Source organism: Kwoniella mangroviensis (assembly GCF_000507465.2).
Source record: "Kwoniella mangroviensis CBS 8507 chromosome 1 map unlocalized Ctg01, whole genome shotgun sequence".
Taxonomy (NCBI): Eukaryota; Fungi; Basidiomycota; class Tremellomycetes; order Tremellales; family Cryptococcaceae; genus Kwoniella; species Kwoniella mangrovensis.
This window is the reverse complement of record NW_027062533.1, coordinates 2,058,807-2,083,536: the sequence shown is the minus strand read 5'-3', so window position 1 is coordinate 2,083,536 and position 24,730 is coordinate 2,058,807. Positions and strand designations below refer to the sequence as shown.

At 45.3% G+C, this 24,730-nt stretch overlaps 9 protein-coding genes across 9 annotated transcripts; 4 read left to right on the top strand and 5 right to left on the bottom strand.

Annotated features, from left to right (window-relative positions):
- Nucleotides 1-146: 146 nt before the first annotated feature.
- I203_100767 (uncharacterized protein) lies at nucleotides 147-1,825 on the bottom strand (the record flags this gene model as incomplete). Its single annotated transcript, XM_019149959.1, has 5 exons — nucleotides 147-374; nucleotides 454-938; nucleotides 1,004-1,076; nucleotides 1,143-1,513; nucleotides 1,582-1,825. The coding sequence occupies 5 exons, from the start codon at nucleotides 1,823-1,825 to the stop codon at nucleotides 147-149; spliced, it is 1,401 nt and encodes a 466-aa protein (XP_019000655.1).
- A 4,255-nt stretch (nucleotides 1,826-6,080) lies between these two features.
- On the top strand, nucleotides 6,081-7,079 carry I203_100766 (uncharacterized protein; the record flags this gene model as incomplete). Its single annotated transcript, XM_065516721.1, has 3 exons — nucleotides 6,081-6,788; nucleotides 6,892-6,971; nucleotides 7,037-7,079. 3 exons carry the CDS (start codon nucleotides 6,081-6,083, stop codon nucleotides 7,077-7,079), a joined length of 831 nt encoding a protein of 276 aa, XP_065373539.1.
- A 169-nt stretch (nucleotides 7,080-7,248) lies between these two features.
- I203_100765 (uncharacterized protein) lies at nucleotides 7,249-8,240 on the bottom strand (the record flags this gene model as incomplete). Its single annotated transcript, XM_065516720.1, has 5 exons — nucleotides 7,249-7,438; nucleotides 7,522-7,632; nucleotides 7,681-7,721; nucleotides 7,813-8,025; nucleotides 8,085-8,240. The coding sequence occupies 5 exons, from the start codon at nucleotides 8,238-8,240 to the stop codon at nucleotides 7,249-7,251; spliced, it is 711 nt and encodes a 236-aa protein (XP_065373538.1).
- Nucleotides 8,241-8,524: 284 nt separating this feature from the next.
- Nucleotides 8,525-9,568, top strand: I203_100764 (uncharacterized protein; the record flags this gene model as incomplete). The annotated part of the gene is made up of 2 exons (XM_019149963.1): nucleotides 8,525-8,976; nucleotides 9,052-9,568. 2 exons carry the CDS (start codon nucleotides 8,525-8,527, stop codon nucleotides 9,566-9,568), a joined length of 969 nt encoding a protein of 322 aa, XP_019000659.1.
- Nucleotides 9,569-9,908: 340 nt separating this feature from the next.
- Nucleotides 9,909-13,441, bottom strand: I203_100763 (uncharacterized protein; the record flags this gene model as incomplete). The annotated part of the gene is made up of 7 exons (XM_019149964.1): nucleotides 9,909-10,179; nucleotides 10,299-10,395; nucleotides 10,481-10,529; nucleotides 10,619-10,809; nucleotides 10,944-12,776; nucleotides 12,881-13,190; nucleotides 13,271-13,441. 7 exons carry the CDS (start codon nucleotides 13,439-13,441, stop codon nucleotides 9,909-9,911), a joined length of 2,922 nt encoding a protein of 973 aa, XP_019000660.1.
- Nucleotides 13,442-13,970: 529 nt separating this feature from the next.
- I203_100762 (uncharacterized protein) lies at nucleotides 13,971-15,732 on the top strand (the record flags this gene model as incomplete). Its single annotated transcript, XM_065516719.1, has 9 exons — nucleotides 13,971-13,994; nucleotides 14,069-14,090; nucleotides 14,151-14,184; nucleotides 14,255-14,345; nucleotides 14,457-14,831; nucleotides 14,933-15,198; nucleotides 15,279-15,394; nucleotides 15,458-15,548; nucleotides 15,645-15,732. 9 exons carry the CDS (start codon nucleotides 13,971-13,973, stop codon nucleotides 15,730-15,732), a joined length of 1,107 nt encoding a protein of 368 aa, XP_065373537.1.
- A 625-nt stretch (nucleotides 15,733-16,357) lies between these two features.
- On the bottom strand, nucleotides 16,358-20,415 carry I203_100761 (uncharacterized protein; the record flags this gene model as incomplete). The annotated part of the gene is made up of 4 exons (XM_019149966.1): nucleotides 16,358-19,332; nucleotides 19,412-20,170; nucleotides 20,243-20,255; nucleotides 20,332-20,415. The coding sequence occupies 4 exons, from the start codon at nucleotides 20,413-20,415 to the stop codon at nucleotides 16,358-16,360; spliced, it is 3,831 nt and encodes a 1,276-aa protein (XP_019000662.1).
- Nucleotides 20,416-21,007: 592 nt separating this feature from the next.
- Nucleotides 21,008-21,739, bottom strand: I203_100760 (uncharacterized protein; the record flags this gene model as incomplete). Its single annotated transcript, XM_019149967.1, has 4 exons — nucleotides 21,008-21,043; nucleotides 21,161-21,260; nucleotides 21,394-21,464; nucleotides 21,683-21,739. 4 exons carry the CDS (start codon nucleotides 21,737-21,739, stop codon nucleotides 21,008-21,010), a joined length of 264 nt encoding a protein of 87 aa, XP_019000663.1.
- Nucleotides 21,740-22,228: 489 nt separating this feature from the next.
- Nucleotides 22,229-24,337, top strand: I203_100759 (uncharacterized protein; the record flags this gene model as incomplete). Its single annotated transcript, XM_019149968.1, has 4 exons — nucleotides 22,229-22,399; nucleotides 22,470-22,525; nucleotides 22,600-22,699; nucleotides 22,775-24,337. 4 exons carry the CDS (start codon nucleotides 22,229-22,231, stop codon nucleotides 24,335-24,337), a joined length of 1,890 nt encoding a protein of 629 aa, XP_019000664.1.
- Nucleotides 24,338-24,730: the final 393 nt, after the last annotated feature.

Below are 24,730 nucleotides of genomic sequence, written 5' to 3'. Positions count from 1 at the left end.
TAGGATTGATAATTCAGATTAATAAGCTCGATCAATGACCAACCAAATAATGCATTCTATACTATTATGAAAGATTATGTACGAACCCAGATTAGGATTGATTGTGCAACTTTGATCTGAAAGTCCAACATATACCGCTATTCCGCCTACAACTTCCATACCAAGCTTACACCTTCGTCACCTGCACTGACAATAGCTTGACCACCTTCGACCGGAGCGACGGCTACACCATTCACCACGCCTACGTGACCTTTGTGGGTAGCTAACAATGCGCCTGTCCTGATGTCCCATGTTTTCAAGGTCGAGTCAGCTGAGGCGGTCGTGACTTGATGGAGGAATGGAGCGGGGTGAGCGGCGATCGAGGTTATAGGTTCCTATTTGCCATGTAACACACCGTAAGCATCGAAACTCGAAAAGACATTGAATCAACATGAAATGAGAAGAATCACTCACATCATGTTTCAATTCCGCCCTTACTCTACCAGTATGTACATCCCATACTAAACCTTTACCATCTGTTGCTCCACTAACACATACCACTCCCTTTCCACCTCCCGCCGCTCCTCCGAGTAGATCAACAAATACCAAAGCTTCTATACTTTCCCCTTCGGCGTGACCCACGAGAGTATTCAGGGTTGATCCATTTGTGAGATTTACCAATTTCACTTTACCCGATGCACTTCCTACAGCTGCGATCTGACCGTTGGGCGATACTGTCAAAGACGTTATACCGTGTTCTGAAGGGTCGAGTTCAGGTGAGTTGGCTGCAGTGAACATGGATGATTTCCATACGGGTACGGAGGTCCTTGGATCCCACAGGATCAATGATGAGTCTAACGACGCGGTCAGAAGTTGACGACCAGCAGGTGGAGGGAACAAGCCGGATGTACTGGACATGGTATGTGAGGAGAGTACGGTGAGTGTGTTTCCGGATGGTACTGTAAAGTATTGTTTTAGTCAAATGTTCATCTTGTTCATAAAGTCGGTAAGTAGGCAAACTTACGATTCCACATCCAAACGGTTGCATCTTCGCATCCTGCAGCCAAGACATTTCCTTTAGGATGCCATTGTAACCACTGATGACCCGTCAATGTTTTATCAGCTATCATCCTCAGAATTGATACACTAGCTGATCAACTCACAGTAATTTCACTTCCAGTTTCTAAGCTAGTCAAAAATTCCCAGTTCTTCCATTCTTCCATCGTTGCTTGCTGGTTCTCCTGATTACCTTTACCCTTGACTCTCCTCCACACCCTGACTTTACCATCCATACCACCCGTAGCTACCATCTCACCATCGAAGCTCCATCCTGTCGATACTACCGAATCGGAATGGCCAGTCAATTTGGTAGGAGGGAAATTATCGGCGTTGAACGACGATGAGCCGGACGAAGAGGGGATAGGACAGTATAAGAAACCTGCATCGTCTTCTCCTCCTGATACGGCTAATGGTGGATTGGGAAAGGAAGGATGTAGGGCAACGGTGAATATGGATTGTTGAGACGCATGTAATGCTATATCATATTGTGGGATGTTAGTAAGCAGGAAATTAGTTTGAAGTGAAACATAGGCATAGACATACCATTAGCACCCCATGAATTGTCTTCCCTCATTTCACCCTCTTCATCCATTACCATATCCTCTTCTCCTGGTCCAGGACCTCCAATGATGATTTCTCCATCGTACTGCTCGTTGTCATCATCGTCATCCATAGGTTCATCACCCTCATCTTCGACAACTTCGACGATATCTTCCTCGCCGAATTGACATTCGTCATGCTCTTGCTCATGCTCGTGATCTTCCCCGTGATGCTGTTGGCTAGACATCTTGATTTGCGCTCACACTGCTCGTTGTTTCAAGGATGGAAGGGTGATTAGCTGATACATGTCGTATCTTTTATGGACCTCTTCTACTGCTGAAAATAATGGATGCGATGGACTTTGTAAGCAGATCACGTGACTTCATCTTTCCTCCACTGGAACCTTCAGCTGAGTAATCCTTCGCGTTTGGGGGAGGGTGGCGAGCCACTTTCTTTCGAATGTGAGTAACGTCGTTATCTGATATGATGAATCGAATTCGAGGAGTCACCATGATGACTATGATGGGTTGAGAACGACCAGAATCAAGATACTGTCAGGCGCAATTGCATCAGGTGGGTCTTTCACCGCAACGGCGCCTCAATTGATAAGAAAGGAAAGATGCAAGCGGACAATAAATTCGATTTCAAATGCCTTCAACGCAATATATATGAGCTGTCTACGATTTCCTCCAAGACAAATGAGGTTTCGTCTCGTTTCACATTCATATTCGGTCTTTCTTACTCCATATCCTGCACTTCTCTCGTATATTGTCGCTTCACCGGATCTTGCATCCCACTGTTCGTACTCATATATCATTGACCATGTACGACATGAGTGATGATCCCACCTTCATACCTTCCGAAGGCTATTTCCGATATCCGAAAGACTCTGACCCTGAATCGAAAAATCAAGACACTAATGGCCCATTGAGATACTTCTCTTCGGCGCCAGAAGTCAACGACACGCTGATTCGTTCCACGAGCGTTTCCTCCAATTCAGGAATGTACGCTTCGTCATGGAATGACACCGTTCCCCGGGTAGACTATGGTTATGGATATGGACGAAGTGACGACCATCGATCCGAGTCTAGATCAGGTCCAGATTGGGTGCCACCAGGATGTCCTGCAGAGCCTCGATACAACTTCTCAGTCTCCAAAAGATGGCCCCACTTCTTCAATCGGTACGAGTACGAGCATTGATGAAAGTTACCACGAGGACAGGAAGGATCGTCTAAAAGAGCAGAGTACGTATTGTTTTGAAAATTTCAGTGGCTCTTTTGTGTACTAACGCCCTCCGATCACCATATGGTCTGAGTAAGAAATGGAAGCTAACGAGAATCTCCTATTGCCACAATCAAGATCGCCGGGCGGCCAGGAAGCATCGTGCTCTCAAAGCAGAAAAGCAAAATGAGAAGGATGTAGAACATGATCGATTGAGGACGGAAGTCCAAGAGCTCCGATCATCTTTTGAATCGTTGGTCAAGGATAGATATGACATGTCGGTGAGTAAGACTTTCAGGAGATTTCGTGAAGCGGCTTCCAGTTCTTACTTTACTCCCATAGACTCAGCTTCTCAGTCAGAGTGAGGAGATCTATGCTCTTAAAGCTCGATTGAGTAAGTATGAAGACCCATCTACGCCTGAGGTCCCTTGGTCACCTGATCAAAGCCTAACAGTGCCTGCATCGTTCACATACATGCCACAATGATCTCAAATCCCGTCTTGGTGTATTCTGGAGGAGGCTTCATGGATGGGAAAAGGAAGAAGGAGGCCCAGCTCTAGACGAAATGTTATGTGCTGTATTGCATCGATTGTGTGAGGGTATATAGCCTTCATCCAACATATTACATGATTGCTGTCCACGATACTGTTTATCGATTATGTTTTATTCTCCACTATCTCTCTTATAAATGTGATGGACAAGCTCTCCGCCAGTGAACGGAGAGCATGATCACATTGCTTTAAGAGATCGCCCCAAGAATCCAACACCCTGACACGTTTAACGTACAAAGGTGCTTTCTCACCTTTCAGGCAACATCTCCTGCTGACGTCTGAGATGTGCAAGTTTCTTGTCCCGCTGCTGTCCCAATAGTCTCATTTAACCAACTACTAACTTATCATTCTGTAAGAATCTCAATCCCCTATCCGACATTCCATTCATAACCATTGCGCACGTTAAAGAGCTACTAAACACATCGCAGTACCCGAAGTGGCGAAAAAGCTTCGAATGCAGAGGAGCCTCGAAGATGGAGAAGCGGCACCCATCCTCCTTTGTCGAATATAGTCCACAACAGTTGAGAGGAATTGTTCGAGACGCAGCGCCTCCAGACATCATGGATCCCGGTGCGAAGGAAAGGGAAAAGCGGTATAAGGGAACATGTGGACGAACCCAAATCTCTATCACTCAAGATATAGTATACTCGAGTAGTATGTATATTGACTTTCAGTATATGCATGACGTACAGAAATTGCGCGATTGCGCATATCAAGACTACCTTGCGGGATAACAATAGTGTTTCATTCTCATCTGGACTTCCTTATAGGCCTACTTCTAGGCCTGTGATGCTTCCAGATGAGCGATAACAGGGGGCACTGAATCTTGGCTGTTTTGTGAAAGAGCCAACCCGAACTGACTGTCCAGATCAGTCAGATCCAACTCGTTGTACGTCTTGAGAGGCTGGCCTATGTAAGTCCTGATATCGTTAGACAAATTTTGATACATCCCAATCAGCGTTCTCTGAGAGTTTGCAGTGCTCTGGTATCTGATGATATTATCTTCCAGAAGGGCTTTTTGTTGTGATTTCTTTGCACGAGATCTTTTCTGATTCTCTTTGTCTGATGATTACAAAGGTCGGTCAAAGACATGCGTATACAATTGAAGCCACACAGTCAGGTTTACGATCAGCTTACCAATTGACAATCTTTGTATCTGGACTTCAGAAAGTCCATCGCGATTGAGCCTCTGTAATAGATAATCTTCATCCCATAGCACACAGCAACCGTACGACCAGACTTACATTGGAGACAGGAGATGCTCGCGTCCTAACCGTCTGCCTGGACATCAAAAATTTCGGGACTGATTCAGGTGGATCTTGACTTCTGTACCTGTCAATTTCGCTTAAGTCAGCCGTGACGAAATTAAAGTGGGGAAAAGTGGAGATCATCGTCTGACAATTCCCACTTTGAATCAGGGTATTCGTTTCCTCTTCGGCTGAGTACAAACAGGATTGTAATTTCTTCAGATCCGATTGTATCGTAGTCGAAGCTCGGATTAGCTTATGCAGATACTCTCTGTTGCGGGCTCGGAATCTGAGCTGTTGCTCTCGGTCTATCAGATCAAATCAGTCATACAGTCCCCCAGCCATTCACCTCCAATACAGTATATGTACGTGAAATAGGCTGTCTATTATACGTACTTTTCCCTTAGGATCTGTTACGAACCCTTTTTGAAGTGACGGGCGTCTCGGACCGACTCCCTTTAGGTGACGGCTGTGTGACCTTGACCTGATCCATATGCGAAGTAGAAGAATTGCCATTTACCTCCTGTTCAAAACCATTTTCTATGGATGCGACCTCGAAATTGTAGTCCATAGGGTAATTCAGATCATCAATTGAAATTGTGTCGGGGTCGACTTGTGAGCAATAGCTATAATCGGAAGAATAGGGAGAGGAGGTGGCTGGTGATAAGGACTCCGAGTCGAGTGGATATGTCATCACAGGGTTATGCTCTTGTTGGACCTCCGGAGCGGACTCATATAGAATCTCGGGAATTTGTAGGGAGTATGTATTGATGGTTTCCCTTGTCCAAGCATCTGGGTTGTAGTTCTGCTGGGACTCTTCGTACAATTGGGTACCATTGGGGGAATTCGTGGCTCATATTCCACGAAATGAGGTCATGTAGTAATAGATGAAGTACTCGATGTATTCAGTGTTTGTACAGTGTGGAAAGGAGAAGAGAGAGAGATGAGGATACAGTAACGGATTGGACGAAGATATCATATTCAAGGTGAACTTGATTCTATATTACACGCAGCCAGGATTGATTTGATCGAAATATTGCGGATGATGAAAGGGTGGAAACCGTGCTCTTGCCATCCTTTGTTGATCGTCATATGTCACTAAAACACTTCCTATCCGGGGCCATATACAATAGAGGTCAAAGCAGCACAGAACCAACGCAGCACTGTACACTCCAGGTCTCCGTAATTTGAAACATTTTTGAAGTATCGTTATTACTGGCTGACATTTGCCATTTCGATCATTGGCTGTTCGACGTATATCATTCCGAAACAGGTTTGATATTCAGATCCTTTGACCATTCCATTATCGTCAGACAAAGGTCGACACGAAGTCCATGCATGTTTGCTTCTACTTGTGGTCCCTTCTTATTGACTGCAGTACTGCATGTACATATATATCCATTCACCTGATCCTACAACCGTCAAATCCTTCCTCTTCGACACTATCAAAGTTACTTGATTTGAACACTACTAATCGTGAAATATGGGAAACCCAGATCCCCTTGAAGGTCAGATTAACGCTTTCTGGAGAGATTGTCTCTTGGAGGAAGCCCCCTCAGAAACAATATGGTCCTACTCTTACTGCTTGAATGACAATGCTTTGCAAGCTAGTCACGGAGGACATCAACATCATCCCGTAGGGTTCAGAAATGACGACATGTACAACAACGTTTCTTTAGAGGGACAGGACAAGACTTTAGGTATCGATACCAATTGGACCTGGAACGAAGCCTTCAGTCTTGATCCACAGGCTACTTTTGTTCCCGGTCGAATCAGCAACGATAATTACTTCGATTCCGCACAGGTGGAATTCAGTCCTTTCTCGAGCACTACGTTTGGAACCTTGGGATCATTAGCAACTTCCTCTGCGCAAATACCACCAAGCTCTTGTACCACCCACGATGATGCCCCTGTGGACATTGAAGGAGCCTTCGATGACTTCAGTTATCGTCAAGAGTTGAAGAGTGATAGACGAAGACGACCACCTGGCGCGAGCACGGGAATCACTGACACCGGGAGCTCTCGAGTGAGTAAATCTGGAAGAGTCCAAAAGCCAAAAACAGGTGGACACCATACATGGATGTTGGACGATAAGATCGACAAGGCTCGATCGAAATATGCCACTCTCTTTGCCGAAAGACAGAAAATGAGAGAATCGCTAAATTCTCTTATGGGGATATCCCATACAAGTGTGAGTTCATTTTGTGACTGCTTTATTTGCCCTGGGCAGACAAAAATTAAGAGTGAGCGAGAAGTGACCTACTTACTGTACTGTAATCATGTATCCATTGCAGACAACCGACCCACCTCCTCCCGGTTGCTCAAAGCAGAGCTATGAGCCCGGCGAAACCGACTTGACTGGTGAGTTGATATCGTGATGTTATCAGGATCGGATTTTGAGGTTGATGTCCAAGCTGCTGCTAGGCAAAAGTCTCCTAGACACTCTGGCGAACCGAAACTCTCGAATCAGAAGCGAAATTAAAATGATCAAGCTACAGATTGACATACGGACGAGGAGTCAGAAGTCATCCGAAGTGTCGACAACCATTCAGAGATGAGTGTTTCTGAGCTGACTCTGTCGTAGAGTTGTGGTACATGATGGCTAAAATCATACTATATGTCGTGTTACAGATCTACAGGATGAGATTTGCTTATGAATTGAACCAGCGTTCCAGCCTAGTTTCCCAATTGTCCTCATTCTGATCTATCACCTTGCCTCCTAAATTTCGTATTTTTACAAGTGCCTTGTCTGTGTCCTCGGGAGATATTCCTCTCACAGCTGGACCGAGGATTAGCGTATCAAATGACGCTGAGATAGCCGATAATGCAGTTTGAAGTACACTATCGATAACATACGTATATAAGCTCGTTGCCACTGATCGTGATATCATGTTGCAGCTTTTCATGAGATGTTGGGCACTTACCAGAAATCAGTAGCTAGACCTACAATTACCACTTTTTCAACACCTTGTTTCCTAAGATATGTACTCAGAGGACTTTCTGACGGTAATTTCTGTTCTCCGGGGTGAGCATCACTCCATTCCGCAGGTGGTTCGGCTGGTCTCTGAAACTCGGTTATATACCCATCGAATGCGGAATAAGCTTCTAATTTCATATGTGTACCCTATTTACCATCACGCCTTTGATCAGCTTTATCGTTCTCACGATACTCTTGATGTAGAGGCTAGAGGCTAAGAAGCATGGCTTAAACATACCTTCCTTGCCAGTCTGACTTTTCTTCCCCACTGATCTAGCTTTTCTTTGATACTCTCTTCAATCTCTGTACCCTTCGTACCTTGTATACAATGATCAGGCCATAATGTCTGCTGGTAGGTCGTACCCCTCGCATCCCGCACGAGTAGAGGTTCGAATGGTTTATGAGGTGGGTGGGTGGATGCGAATGATATGTGTTTTCTTGGGTGGTAGTCCTACATAAGGAATGACGATCAGCTGCTGAGCCTTATGTGAAGTCGGACGGCCAATTCACCTGACTAGCTACTATCACTGGCCAATCGTACTTGTTTTCATCAAGCAGATCGTGGATGACAGGTAAGATATCTTGCCCGTCTGGAACGGCCAATGAGCCTGAGGGAGGCAGGAAGTCGTACTGTACGTCTATGATGAGGAGAGCTGTCTTATCCATCTTGCTTTCTTTGCTTTGGTATGAGCAGATGGTTGAGGAAGGGACAGGAGGTAGACTCGTCATCATTATCTTTGTTGATGAGATGAGTTCAACCTCCACTCTATCCTCGCTGTGTGCTGTATGACGTGTTTTTCGCCCCTTGCCACGTGTCGGGCGTGCCTGTGCATCACTACACTGTCGTAGCTCACCACTTGAGATATCGTCTTCTTCTTTGTTCACTTTGTCATCTTTATCATCTTTATCATCTTTGTTCTCTCGAGGATTAGCACATTATAGAATATAGCATGACAAGCTCACCTGGATCCATCTCAATCCCACCTCCACCCCCTCTCGACCCACCTGAAGAACCAACCAACACCCTAGCATTGCTCTTACCCAACCAAGCGTTATTCTCTCCTCCAATCCTGGCACTGCTCAAAGATCATTATGGTTTATTTGGCGATATAGTCCATTGGGCACCTGTGAAAGGGTTCGGGAGGGCGATAGTGGTATTTGCGACTAATGAAGATGCAGAGAGGGCGAAGAAGGAAGGCGATTGGTTGAAATTAGATTTGACAAGTAGTCCTTCCGCTGAGACTGGGGCTGGTGGCGATGAACAGGAAGGACAGCAGCGCCAGCGCAATCAGGTTGAGAAAGAGGAGATGGCGCAGGATAAAAGGGAAGATGGGTATTTCACCCCAAAAGATACAAATAAGAGGAGGAGTAAGAGACAGTCCGATGTTTTGAAAGCCAACGAGTAAGTTGATTCATCACAACACTAAATCATACAGATCATTCAGCTGATATTGATATTGATATCTAATAATGCCAGACTTATACTTCGATTACATTATCTCCCTCCTACACCACTCAATCCCGATCCAGCATCATTCCATCTCGCCCCTCCTTCAATACCACATAATTTCTTGATATCCCCTCCCGGATCACCCCCAGAGGGATGGGAACAGATCGCCGAAGAAGGACCCAACACGTCCATATTGGCTGAAGACCTCCAGAGAGCTTTGGAGGCATTAGCGCTGAATGGTGCAGGAGGCAGACAGAAGGGAGGTAAAGAGGTTATACTGGATGAAGGTGGTGTGAGAGTAGAAGTTGAAGATACGACCAAACAATCCGATGCCGATGAAGGGGTAGATGAAAGGTGGGAAATGGATGTGGAGGAAAGGTTAGATATTTCTACCAGTCATGATATTTGGAATTCACCCAGTCAGAGTAATTTCGCTACCACCGTTGGTGGACCAAGTGGGTTAGGCGGACTAGGTGGACTGAGTGGGAGTGGTACACCAATGGGAAAAGTCAAGATTGCTCCTACGGCTAGACCACCTATGTGATGATGAAGTCCATCGCATTGTTTTTGACTAGTACGATATGACCCTTATTGGTTTTGTCAGGATTCTCAATTACGTTCATAGACAGTCACTTGTACATTTGCATCTCCTACGAGAGTAGTTTCGTCTAACCATTTCACCAGATATTTGTATGCATTTAAATTTCACCCATGTATAGAGGCAACAAATCAATTACTGTATATTGTATATACACATAGATTACAACAACGAAGCTTGCAAAAAGAAAAATAAAGGATAAGAGAACATCGTGTAATACTGCGATTTCAACAAGTGACTAAGAGATTTATATGCGTTTAGGAATATGTTTGATATAGCGGAACCTTCATGCTCTGCCAGTCTTGATCTCCACACCCACGTTCACGCACATCAATACCACATAAGCAACGATCAAACAGCTAGCCCAACGACGATCAATCAGATAATTGTTCAAGGGGACCACTATAGCCGTAGTGATGAGTATCAGGATAAGGCCACCAGCTGAAACCCATAATGTGGGTGAGAAATGGACAGTAACTGGTTGACGGGAAGAACCACCATTGAATAGGATATGATACGTTCCCGAACCGCCTACACCGAGAAGAAGATTTAACATTCTACAAATCAGAATGAGAATCAGGGAACATGAGTCAGCTTGAACCTTTGAGGATGTATTTGTACGATGCAGAATATGACATTGACGAGGGGATAGAAGATCTCGCAGAACTGGACTTACGGTCCACCAAAGCACGCTGCGTATGCCATTGCAGGAGCGAATTGAGCTACCGTGACATTTGCGACCAAGTCCGCCAGACTGTTTCCAACAGCGAAGACTGAAGATAACAATAAGGCATCAGCAAGCTCGCAGTATGCTACCCCCGGGTTTATTGGATTTCTCCCATGGGTACATTCACTTACTAGTCAATCCAATTATCGCGTCACTCAATCCTAATATCTCCCCGACACTCTGATTGAGAAATTAGCAATTTGTTTTCTCCTTTTTCGATAACGGGCAGTATAAGATGATTAATATAGAAAGGTTACATGGTGACTCACATTCAACACACCCACGACCTCATCAGCAATAGCAGCTATCCATACCATACTGCAAATAAAACCACAGAAACATCTGACCAATCGCCACGTATAGGACGTGCCATCCGTGGAGTAATATAATGTCAAACAAGCTGCGATACTTCCAATAATGGATGAAGACAATAAGACCCAAGGAAAATACGATTGTTCGTCTGTGACAGTCGAAAATCATCGTCAGCAATGTAACTCTGCTTTTTGCTATTTTGTGAACCCCGCATACCAGAGTTAGAAGTAGGGAATCGATGGGAATGATTCGACGAAATGCACGATGCATTACTGTACTCACTGAACGTCACAGAAACGCAAAATGCCGGCCCGAATACACATTGAGCAGCAGTCAACCACTTATTGAATTCCAATCCTCTCACTTCTTCCATCCGCTCATACAACTCTTCTTCTTTATTTTGTTCTTCCGCAATCTCTTCTTGTCCTTCGTTCAACTCCTCATCATCAGGTTGTAGAGCAATAGCACCATAATTATGCGAATTCGAGTTCAATCTCCTCAGCGAACCATGAGAGATCCTCCCAAGTGGTGAATGGAGAGGTGAGAATCCATGATCTACTAAATGATGCAATTCTTCTCCTATACCAGGGTTCAACAATCTATCTGATTCTTCATCCATATCATCACCTGATCCTCCTTCTGTATCCGTAGGTGAATATCCATCTTGTTCGTGCTGTGCGACCCTATATCCTAACTCTGGATCATTCAGAGCTTCGTTCTCCGACATTGGTAATGCTATGCCTCTATTTTCCTCCTGATGATTATTCCCATCATCCACTACAGGTAAGGTAAGAGTGAGAGCTAAGATAGCAGGGACGGAGGTGATAGCGAGGATCATACCGATCCATGATTTATGTTTGAATGATTGTAAAGAAGGGAACAAAACCCTCAATATCAATTTCGACCTTCTTCTGACTCTGAATCGAGATTCGCGCTTCTTGATGAATCCTAAAGATGGGTTGAGAGTAAGAACTGGAGGCGATTCCTCTGGAATAGGTAAGGAGTCGGCATTCCCCGATGGATCCACGATAGAAATGGATGGAACGCTAGGTTTAGACAAGTGCACCCTCTGTTGGGCGGAGGGTATAATCACCTTAGGTCTAGAAGGTTTCGGTACGGTCAATCTATCTTCAGTCAAAGGCGATGGTGATGGTGGTGGTTTACCTTGTTGATCTTCCCATGGATTCGGTTCTGTCGACGACGGTGTATGTGTCACGTCCTGCTCCTCAGCTACGACAGTCGAGGAGGAACGTGCGGGAGTAGACACACTCCGATTGCCACCCATCCCGGTAGGAGAAGTATGCGTAGAAGCTCTCCTTCTACCTTTTATCGAGTTTGATCGTCTAGGTGATTGCTGAGAAGATGAGGTAGAAGCCAACGCTGCATTGAACCCATACGAGGAAGATCTTCTATGTCCAACAGCAGATATAGGACCAAAGTAATCTGTCTGTTCCCTTTCTCTTTCGGCTGGACTTCTATCTCTACCTGGACTATTCAACCTCGAATTTGACTCCTTCCTCAATGAATTGACGACATCTCGAAACTCTATTGCGCCTAACAAGGAGAAATTCGCTCGGGGCGTATCAATCGAATCGTGATGATGTAAATGTGGATGGGAATGTGAGTTGAGATATGATGTGGAAGTGTGTGATCTGCTTCTACCCAAATGTGGTCTAGGGGTGATTTCTCCAGGAGTCTGATTGAGCGTCATCTCACTATCTTCCGCGTCATCGAGATCAACATCGATAGGTTGAGGAACAGGTGATAAATGAGGTGAAGAATATGTTGAACTTCTTCGACTGCTCCTGACTGATCCATCTAATAAAGGTGATTTGATAGCGGTTTGGTGATGATGTGATATGTTCTCATTTGAAGAATGAGATGATCTTTTCCTCCGTCTTCGAGCCCACCAATTACCACCTACCACCACTCCCACGTAGGCGATATACAGAACAACCATACTTCCCGCTTCATAGAATGACAAATGATCGTCGCGCAAAACGATAACGAGGAGAAGTACTGCGGAAGTGAAGAATAGTACGTCTCGCATGAAGGCGTGTCTGGGTACATGGAATGGCTTGATGAATGCTATTGAGCCGACAACGATGGATGTGACTGAGAGGGTCGGTCTAATCAGCAGCTTCACTTGTACATGCAGCGAGTGTCCAAGACCAAGAAAAGTAGACTATCCGGAGGCAATGAGAGAAATCTTCACTCACTGAAACTTGCAGCCCCCAATAACTCTCCAATGGCCAATCCTACAGTCTCATTCTTCATCGCACTGAATGTACTGAACACGTCCGGACTGCCATTACCGAATGCCAAAAAGGTCACACCTGCGGTTGACTCATTCAGACCGAGATAAGAAGCTATGGTAGCTAGATTCGGACAGAAGAAATCTGATGCTGATATTCCGATGAATGAGAACAAGAATGCTAGGACGAGCAAGAGGAACAGGATGTAGAAAGGCCGATAAGCTGGTGGAAGGGTGTCGTACCATTCTGCATAGGGTAGTTCTAACAGTGATTCCTGATCATCCGATAAGGAAAACATCAGCATATATGATGAATAAACACGTCTGATGGATTGGAGATGTAGGATATGCTCACAGCTGGAGGATCATTGTTCATACCCACATCCCATCTTCTCAATAGCCTCTTGCTGGGTGTCGTACCTGTTCGATCACCTATGATCCTCGTATTGGCCAATAGGAATATATGTAGAGTGACGGAAGCGGCCAGAAGGAGCCAGGCTCTCTTGCTTTGCAATTGGGCAGGCATATTTAAGAATCACTGTGAGCTTTGAAGAGATATACAGAAGGGGATATCGATATGTTACCAAAGTAATCGGGTTGCGAGCTTTACGATGAAACCGCCTTCTGAGGAGAGGTCATGCTTCGCTCCCACAAAGGATATGGGCTGAGATTCGAGGATATGATCTGTGTCTTATGTGCGATGTAACTCAAGTTGCGATGCATGGATGGATGCATTATGACTGGCTGCGGTTATGAAGGGAGGATGCAGGATGCAGGATGCAGGATGAGCCGTGCCTGGGATCGTTCATAGTTCGTCATATATGTACGAGCACCATACATACCTTGTCAACTCACCAAAACATGGATTTGAAAATCAACAATTCATTGTTATCTTGATGACACACACCAAGTAAAACGACACCCCGTCACCTCACGGAGCACCATCTCGACAACCACAACCGGATCGCATTTGTTCAAAATCTTCAGATATCAATCAGTTCCCGGGATAATATCGAAGACCAAGCCCTTATCTGTTGGACAGCCAAGTAATCACAATGTCTACACCAGCCCGCAAGAAGGTAAGTCAGTGAACATAGCTCACTTCTCCCAATAGGCTGTGGACTCATGCTAAATCGTCTGTTACGCTTCACAGGTGCTGCTGATGGGGAAATCAGGTCAGTCGGACCTCGTATCTGGTCTCCTCGGTATTCAGCTGACAGCCATTTTCCTCGCAGGGAGTGGAAAGACGTCGATGCGTTCAGTCATCTTGTAAGATCAGCCATTGGCTTGGCAACGACTCTGATTACGAGCTTGAACTTATATGATTGGATTATTGCAGCTCGAACTATACAGCAAGAGATACGAGAAGACTAGGAGCTACAATTGACGTTGAGCAGTCAGCTGTGAGGTTCTTAGGTGGATTGGTGTTGGTGAGTCAATTTCTCTTTCTCTCTCTCTCCTCCTTCTCCTGACCATATAATATGTCACAAATCAAACCATCTCTTTCAAGGCATCTTCTGATTCTACTTTACGTGCTGCAGAATTTATGGGACTGCGGTGGTCAAAATGCCTTTGTAGACAACTACCTCTCCTCCCAAAAAGACACAATATTCTCCAACGTTGCTGTCCTGATCTACGTATTTGATATAACTTCAAATGAGTGGGACGGAGATTTAAGATATTTTGAAGATATCCTTTTCGCTCTTAGGGAAAACTCGCCAGAAGCGGGAGTATGGGTATTGATAAATAAGATGGATTTGATAGATAAGGAGGATCCTCAAAGGAAAAAATTCAAAGAGAGGAAAGCTGATTTGATGAGAGTGGACCATTCGGTTAGAGAAGAGTTGAAAGATGAGACGATTAAAGAGGTTTTGAGGTGTTTTCCAACGAGTATATGGGATGAATCGTTATACAAGGTGAGTAAGCGTTACTTATCATTATATGGAATGTATTTGAATAATGGTCGTCGTCATCACGGTCCAGCTTATACTGATACTCTTGCCATCCTGTAAACTAGGCATGGTCCTCGATCATCCACACCCTCATACCCAACATCTCCCTAATAACATCCCACCTTACCTATCTCCGAGACCTATGTCTAGGGGTAGAAGCGGTACTATTCGAAGCTGATACATTCCTGGTCATTGCCAAATCTGGTTCACCGCTGGATTGTGATCCCAGTGATTTGGATGCCGTGGAAATTGACAACGGTGCGAGGGAATTGGATCAACAGCGGTTCGAGAAGATTAGTGAGATTGTTAAAGGCTTCAAGAAGACTTGTTCGTGAGTGGAGAATTACCTCTTCTTATGCTCTGCCCTCGTACCAGGAATATTGTAATTGACATAGGACTTGAAACGTTTAGACGAAATCACGAACAGTATCATGGTTTCGAAGCTAAATTTAACGATTGTACAATTATACTTGAACCTCTAACGAAGAATACATATATAATGATCGTATCTGTTGATCCTAGAGTTGGTGAGTAGTAGTCATCATCAAGTAAACGTTAGCCCAAAACTAAATATCTTGTGATGAACTTAGAAACCGGTGCATTACTATACAATGTCCATCAGTCTTCGGCCCACATGGTGGAATTCGCTACGAAACATACATTGGAGGTGCAGAAGTGCGGGTGGGTATTTTTTTCTCGTCTAATAGTCCCTTGGAGGGAATTGTCAAGATTGATATTATGAGTACTAATGGATTTTGTTATCGATGTCTTCGATAGGATATGTCGAAATAATAAAGAACTGAAATATGACGTTCAAGGGGATGAGGATGATTCGATACCTGCATGGGACGATCCTCTACCATAAAATTCTCTATGCTGTACCATTAAGGCTTGATCATCGAGAAGACAGAGTATATATACACATCAAAAAAGGATATTCACAATTGTCATCAACCAAGGATTAGATGGAAGATTGTATATTAGGATAAAACGTCGCGGGGACATAGGGATGACTCGACCCCCATGTAAACATGTATAAAGTAAAAACCAGAATAGTTGTTCATCGTCCGATGAAGAATCAATTCCCCATTTGATCTTGATCCAATTGATCTCTCATCCCTAAAAAGGGCTTCACCTACACTGTGTTTGCCTACCACTGTTGGTTTATGCTATAGTAAGCTTGAAATGGTAGTGGATAGATGATAATGTGCAGGAATCCATTGAGAACTCGTGTACACTGCGGATATAACTCGCTACATGGCATGTTGGAGATACGGAACACGTAAATGCTACAAAATAGTTTGTTAACAATTATAAAAAATAATAAATAAAAAAAAAAAAGAAACGAAGGATAAAAGACCAAAAAAAAGCAGAAAAAGGTCAAACCTATGTCCATCGATCTTTGCGGTAATTTGGACAAAACGAAGTCCCCAGATCTACATATCACCATAACAATACGTCCATGAATATACCTGATCAGCCTCACATTACTACTCCTCAGGTAAAACCATCCTACAAACCCAACAACTTCCTCTCTCCCTGAACCATCTCCTCGCACAACTCTCATGTCCCACATGAGAACACATAGGTAACATCACCCCTTTTTCTCCAGCTTTGAATTGCGACAAACAAATCCCACACTTCGTTACTCGTAAACCCAAAAGTGATAATTTCAATTTGACTTTCCCCTGAGGAGTGGTCCTTCTTGAATCGACATTGATCAAACCGGGCAATAAATTTGCGAGGGCTGCAGGAGTGGCAGCTTGAGATTTTGATGGTCCTAAGAATTGACTGATCTGTGTATACCCTTCATAGACACCTGTTTGATCCGAAGGTAAATCCTGAATACGAGATACGAGTAAATCTAAATCTGTCCATTCTCTCCTTACTTCCTCTGCTTCACCACTGGACTGACCTACGTCCGATAAAGGCAAGGACGCCTGGGGTTGAACGGGTGATTCTGGTTGACGAACAGAGTTGGTATCTGAAAACCTAGACTCTGAAGCACCAAGATTCATAGCTGATGAGGATCTTTCAATGACCCTTTTCCTCTCCTCTTGCTTGGCCTCTGCCTCTACAGGTGAGACCAAATGCGGGAAATCAGATTGAGCCCTATCGTTATTCGGTCTGTTCGACAACGGAATCTCTGATACCGTATCTGTAGTAGCTGGATTGGCTGATTCGAGATTTATTTCAGCAGGGCGAGAGGCTAAAGGCGAAAATCCCTTGAAACAGCTAGTCTGCCTTGCCCTGGGCGGAGGTGGGCGAGGTCTAGGTCCCTTAGGCTTGTTGACGTGCCCTGGATTTGGGCCAGTCAGACTGAGTCGAGGAGCTACAGCAGGTGACAAAGCTTTGATGGTGTCGTCGGATTCTGCTGATGGAGACATGGGCGTTGTATGTGAGGATTTATCGTCATTGGGGTTCACACGAGGAGGTAGCGGAGGTGGCTGTCTGGGTATGAGATTCAAGCGAGGTGGAATTGGTGGAGGTGCGCGACGAGGAGCTATCGCCGGACGTCCAGACTCAATACTAGGTGAAGATGCTTCCTCAAGGTTGTTCTTCGCTGGCGGAGATTGCGCTTGACCTTTAGGTAAAGGCGGTGGTACCCTCCTTGTTACCCCTGGGTCTATGTTTCTCTTCGGCGGTGGAGGAGGGGGCTTTCTAGCCATCCTGGCAGCTCCTTGAGCCGAGCTTTCGGCTATTGGTTCTCCGTCATTTGGTTCAAAGATCTGATCTTGCAGTTCCAGTAACGTCAATAGCTCAGCACTCGAAGCTGCCAAGGCCGATATATCAGAGGAAGTTGGTCTTTCTCTTGAATCAACTTGAGCGGTTGATATTACGGAACCGGGGGGTGAAGAAGAGGGAGTATCGAAATTGATCAGAGGACCTGATATAGGTTTTTGTTCAACGATCTTCACGTTCGCCTTGGGTTTGGGTAGACTCATTGCAGCAGAAGGGGGCACGCCGGGTTTGGGTGATTTTGATTCGAGATTTCGTCTTTTCAATGCAGCTTCACGACTGGGGGGTAAAGAAGACTTTGATGGTAAAGCAGTTCTAACAGCTTGGTCGATAGGTCGTTCGCTGAAATTCTCCGTAGCCTGATCGTTGCCAAGTATGGTACCCAGATGAGCAGAAGATTCAAGCTCAGGACTGCCATTCCAGCCATGCTTACTGAACAAAGGTTCGTGGGAAAGAGCTCGATCCAGCTGAGGTCGGAATGGACTGAACTCTGGTACCGATAGTCTCTTTACGTTCAGTGACGAGGATGCGTTGGGCGATGATTCGGTTTCAACCGTTGAGCTTCGGCTCGGTTTTCTGCGCTTAGGCGTCTTGATTGTATTGCTCTGGTCCTGTACTCCTTCTTGAGAGGCTGGAAAAAGAGGAGTGGTGATTGGGGCAGCAGGTTCGGCTATGATCGCCTGGACGGGAGGCGCTTGTACTTTGAGCGAATCCTCCACGGTCTTTTGCGGAGATCCAGATTGAGCTGCTGTTTCCATCTTGCTAGAACTCCCTTCTTCGCTTTGACGTATCGCAGAGTGGGTGTCGGAAGAGACAACCGATGTTGAAATACTCGCAGCGTCACTTGACCCTGCTGAGATACCTCGCTCCTTGTCGTTGTCAGACGTGGAGAGTGAATCAGCGGAAGGATCATTGAGCTTCTCATCTGATACATTCGTCTCGTCTTTCATCAGTTGTGAGTACTCAGAAGATAGACCATGATCATTCGTGATGATCGGGGTTTCTTCTCCAGCGCGAGAAATTGATGTTTCAGTCTTGTACTCTAAATGTTCTCCCAATCTCGACGGGGGCCTTTCCGCATAGTGTGTATCCTCGATGCCCGTGGGATCACTCGATTCCGGCTCCGTGGGAAATTCGTCTTGAATCGGTACTTCCACTCCTTCAGTCTCTTCACTCCCTTCGCTACCTACCTCGTCTTCACCATTGTGCTTGATCACTTCTCTCCCTTTCCTCCTGTCCATCTCTCTCCTGACTCGTTCTTCAAGTGTATATCCAGCCAACAAATCCTCATTCCATGCTTTCCTGTCATCCCTTTCTTCCCTTTTGGTCCTTTCAGACGCCCGTATGTCCTCAAAGCCTATCACTGTGTGCGTAGGCGAAGAAGGCGCGGAGGCATAGTGTGTCGAGGAAGGCGATTCTGCCGTAGGATCCGCGGAATCGGGTTCATTGACTTGTGGTATGCTGGTGGATACCGTCAGAATCGGACGTTGAGCTTCTGCCCGTGGGGTTGACGGTGTAGACGAAGAAGTTGGAAGTGCCGGGGAGGGAGCAGTAGAAAGGCCAGTGGCTATTTCGAATGAAGGAGGTGGCGATCGCGGTCTTTCATCGGGTGGAGACTGAGATGGATTGGCGGTATCAGGAGTGGTACCGAACGCAGGAGGTAGACGTGCAGTAGATGGCGTAGGAAATGGGAAAGGCGGTGGTGGTTCGCCAGCTTCCGGAATATCTATTTCATACACTCCAGATTAGTATTCGAACGCGAAAAATAGCTTTTTGGGTCATGAAAGATGGTAGAGGGGACTCACCATCCCAGACATTTGTTCTCCTCATACTTGCCCCTCTAGCCAGACCGAGTGCTCTCCCTTCCTCCCTTGAGCTGACTGTTAATCTCCTTCTGACACCATTGGTCTCAGCGGTATCTCCTCTCACTATCCTCCTTCGTCTTCTTTGCGCTTGTGCTTGCACATCCTGTTGAGCTCGAGCCAAATCGCTCTCCTCGTTTGTCTCTTCAGGCAAATGTCCAGATTCAAGGATCTGGCCCAACTGTCCTAGAGATGTCAAACTTGGATTACCAATTACCAACTCCCTCAGCCTCTCCTGGGATCGTCTCGTGCTTATCCCCTCCCTCGCTCTGTCAGCCGACCTACGCCTGGTATTGGGTGGAGCCTGTGGTTGAGTAGATGGCATACGGGGTGTGGAAGATGTCCCACCTGGGATGATGGTTGGAGGAGATAAGAGTGAAGTTACGTATTTCTGCTGCTGCTGCTGCTGTCTGCTGTTAGCTGGTCTACTAGATGGTCCAGCTTCTTCCGCCCCCTCCCCGGCAGTGTTCAGATTCGGTGTTGACCTATTGCGTCTTTCCTGAGATGAACGTACGTATGATGATGGTAAGATCAAGTTGGAAGATGTGGTGGCTGCAGTGGCTGCGAGTTGGTCGATGGTAGATGCCGATAGAGATGATGTGGGTGTAGGAGCTAAAGCGAGGTAGGGAGCTGGGATGGGTCCGACTCGAGGTGTAGGTGAGGAAGATGGTTTAGGTTTCTTGCGTGGCTTTGCTCGGACACCTGGAGAAGGATTATTTTTTGTGAGCAGTTATTCCCATAAGTAGAAAAGGTGAAAAGGTGCGACCAACTTACCTCCAGCAGGAGTCTACCAAGTCGGAGAGAACACGTATCAGTCACTCAAAAGGTTGATGTCGACTAAGAGGGTTGGATGAAGCACTCACATTGCCCCTTGACCCACTGGGTTCATCTCTTCTCCTCCCCATAGCAGCGGCCGGAGTAGCTACACCTGTACGACCTGTATTCATCTCTCAACTTCGACTCTATTGCGTAATGTTCGAGGTCCATCGGTTTGATCGAGATGGTATGTTGTCGGTTGTGCGTATAACGAGGACTAATGTCCTTGAGTATGCATGATTTTGGCTGGTGCTAGGCTCACTAGTATGAATGATACTTGCGGACTGGATCTTCAATGACACTGATGTCTGGTGTTGTGTATCGAAGAATGAATGGTGAATGGTGAAAGCCAAGCACAGCATGTACGAGTATAAGAGGTTGAAGGATGACATTTCAAACCAAAGTGCGTCATAAATTCCCGTCATCTCGCACTCGTTCTCATATGCTTAATCCCTTAACACACTCACTCCTCATCAGTCCTCACTATGACGGTGTCAACAGCGATCACACACTGCAGACATATACACTGCAAGCTATTGAACCAGAATGCAAGACACAGTGCCAGCATCGCAGTGCACATCAGGAGGATGTTGACACTTCAATCATCCAATGCATTCGAAAATGATTACTGATCTGGTTTGGTTTTTTCCTCTTTCTTCGTTCTTTCCACGTTCCCCTCAGACTTTCTTTCCCAATATCATATACGAACAGACAACGTCATGTTTACTTTTGTCCATCAACGATCTTTTGTTGCTTGTCCTATGATATCGCATTACTCTCAGTCAGCAACAATCGAAAATCGATGAACGAGACATATGATTGGTGGGTGAAGTATGAAGGATTTCAAGGCAGACAAATGAGACATCTACAACTCACAACTTCGGCTTGAGCTTGAGCGAGCTTCTCTCGGGCAGCCTTGAGCTTGGCAGCTTCGTGCTCTTTGACGTATTTTGTCTCGGAAGCTTGTTCTCGTTCTCTGTTGGTGGGATGTACACGTTTAGCTAGTTTCTTTCCAACGATTTCGGTGATGAGTCAATGAACGAATGACTGAGGTATCTTCGCCAACATCGAATGGAATGGTGGGTTTGGATGGCAACACAGATACTCACTTGAAAGAAGTGGAAGAAGCGGTAGCACCCTCAGCTCGAGTGTCCGGAGAGTAGTTTCGGACGAACATGGCCTGTTTGTGGGTTTCAGAAAGGCGAAACGGATATTGACATTGGAACAAAGAATTTTCGATGTACAGGGAAATATATGAAAGATAATAGAGTAATAGTCAGCATGTATGTCATAGGCGGCAAGGACAAAGCTGGGAGATTGGAATGAGGTGGTCTTCCGATCCGATGGGGAGAGATCTGACGGCAGAGAATGGATCAGAATGATTGGCTGTCAACTCACGGCAGGGGCTCTGAGAGCGATGAGTCTAGCAGTTGAGGTAGTTCTGAGGACGGACATGTTGACTATGTTGTGTGTTTGACGGGTGTTGTTGACGTGAGAAGTCAAGGCAGTCGAGGAATGTTGAGATCAAGTGGTGTGCGAGTGGGGTGAGGTTCTCACAGCAGTAGCACTCACTGGATGGTACTCGTATCCGTCCGTATATGTGTCTTGACAGTTAAACCCAAACATCTCATCGTCATATTTGATGCCGTTCTACGACCATGACGTGGACTTTGTTTGTTCATAGTCTATGCCACCATTGATGATCCAATCAGTGCCATTTGGTCCGGATGCAGAGCAACTGTATTTCAACATAATCTAAGCATTCTACATTCTACTCGTTATGGTCCATTACACACAGTGAACTACAGCTACCATTCTCGGTGACATTTGGACTCGGTGCTCCCTGACACTCGCAACCATATCAAGGAAATGTACTAGGTTGATCTCAATTGCATCACACTGCTTGTCATCCTCACTTGATGCCATTCCATCATCGACAACACCATGTCACAACCCTCACCTGAAGGCCGTAAACGACCGAGACCATCTGATGCGGACGAAAGGGATGTCAAGCGACTGAGGAACGTCGATATGGACGGTGATGGGTCTATGAAAGATGGGATGGGTCAAGAGTGGGTCTCGGAGCAGATGAGCAGGATGGAGAAACTTTACAAGGTAATTTTTAGTCGACTTGGAAGTAAGGATCGAATGAAAGAATGAACTGATGTAGAATTGATGGTTGTAGGAAGTCTTGATCCAAGCTGCATTGGTTTTCCAGCATCAATCATTCTGTAAGAGGCTGTAAGTGGAATGCTTCCCTGTATGAGCGTACATGTATACACAATACTGATCAACCAGGTACAACATGCACACAGGGGTTTGAATCACCAGAAAGTACCTACACAAATGATGGACCGACTTGAAACTACCTGGCGGACGTACGAAGGCATACGAAGACATGTTGAATGGTCTATGGTATGTCCACTCCACGGCAAATCTTTGATCGAAATGGAGCCAAAAGAATGTTAACACTCATGCATCTCGATATAGGCTCAATCCGGTGAAAAACCTCCTACATCTCCCAATAAACCCTCGTCAACGCTCGAAGCGATAACTAGACTAGCATCTAATGCTATCCCACCAAAGACCATGGAATTACCCACACCTATCAATTTGTCGATCACAGGCGATTATATACCTATCTTATCCACCATCTCACCGGACAAGCCAGAAGAGGTGATTATCGATCAATCACAAAGTCAAGCTCTAGTCTTAGACAAGTCTGCTGTAGATCCATCTACCGTAAAGAAGGAAGATTCTGTCCCAGTACAGGCAAATCAAAACGGAGAAGTTTCCATCACTACGAAAGAGATTAAAGATGACCAAACGCAGCTTCCTTCCGAAAACCAAGTCCTACCTATCTCTCAGACAGGTTTGATACAACCTCCTCCACCTATCGAGACTCAATCACAAACACAACCACAAACGCAAGTAGATGGTGGATTGGACTATTCATCATTGGGATTGGATGAACTCACCGCTTTAATCAATGGGAATTCATTCGATACCACAACCGCTTCTCAACCTCTTCCTATTCCTGACTCGATTACGAATAACGATACCCAAAATCAGCAGAATGGGAATGAGATTTTCGCTTCGTTAGGATTAAACACGGGCGTACCACCTTCCAACAGCCAACATCAGCAAGATGGATCACAAGGACAGCAGCAACCACCAATACCGATGGAAATTGATTTCGCATCCGCTCTAAATGGCGTTACAACTAATGGTGGATTAGATGGAGAAGCTGATTTCTCAGCTTTGGCTGGGCTGTTCGCGAGTGAACAACCTCCTACGCTACCCGAGAGTCAAAATGGTAATGGTGGTAATAATGTCAATGCAGATATCAGTGGGTTGGTCAAGGATGATCCCGCTCTGAACAATGGTTTGGAAGGTCTGGAAGGTCTTTTGGAAGGTAACAACGAGGTTAACCAATCGACATCAGTGGTAAATGCCGACAATAATGGTAATCTTGAAATCCAGAAGGAGCAACCATCGGAAAATCCAGTTCAAAATCAGAACAATGTACAGATTTCGAACGAACAGCCGAATACAGAAAATCCTACTCAAGAAGCCGTATCTGGCGGTGGCCCTGCCGATATTCACAATGAATCCAAGATCAATGGGACTCAAATGCCTCCTCCAGTGAATAATCCTCCCGATCAATCGCGATCAAGTGTCCAACCGACTGATCAAACACAAGTACAAACACAAGTACAACCTCAATCTCAACTTTCTAACCCCGAAAAACCACAACCTCAACCAGAATCACATTCACAATCACAACCTCAACCTGAGACTCAACCTCAATTAGAACCACAGTCCCAATCACAGGTATCATTCGACCAACAGTTCTTCCAACCGGACTTCTCACTTCCCGATACCTCGACCGCAAACGCAGATATCAACCAAGGATTCAATGTCGATGGAGGAGGAGGAGGAGGTGAATTTGGCGAGATCGACATGTCAGATTTCAACTTTACGGATGCAGGTCTGGAAGGGATGGGTATGGGAGGTGATGAATTTGAGAGGTTGATGGCTGAGTTTGGGTAAGGGGGTTTGCTTCAATTGGATTTTGTTTTTTTTTTTTTTTTTTTTTTTTTGGTTTTTGGCATCTAGGTGCAAAACGATTAATTGTTACTTTACTGTATATATCTGTATAATTACTGTATCATCTTATATCATATCACACCATATCATATCATACCATACAATACTATACGGAAACGGATATGTATGCCGTATATTCGTAATCTGCTGCATGATTCACTGGTGACATGTGTTTTACATCGTCAGTCGAAAGTGAAGATGTCAATATAATGTCATTTAATCAGGATGGATATAGGATAGCTAACCTGACGAGATCGATCTGAATACCTGAACAATTGTAACAGAAGAAGAAGAATGACAACAGCACCAGATCACTGTATGTATACCTTTGCTGGA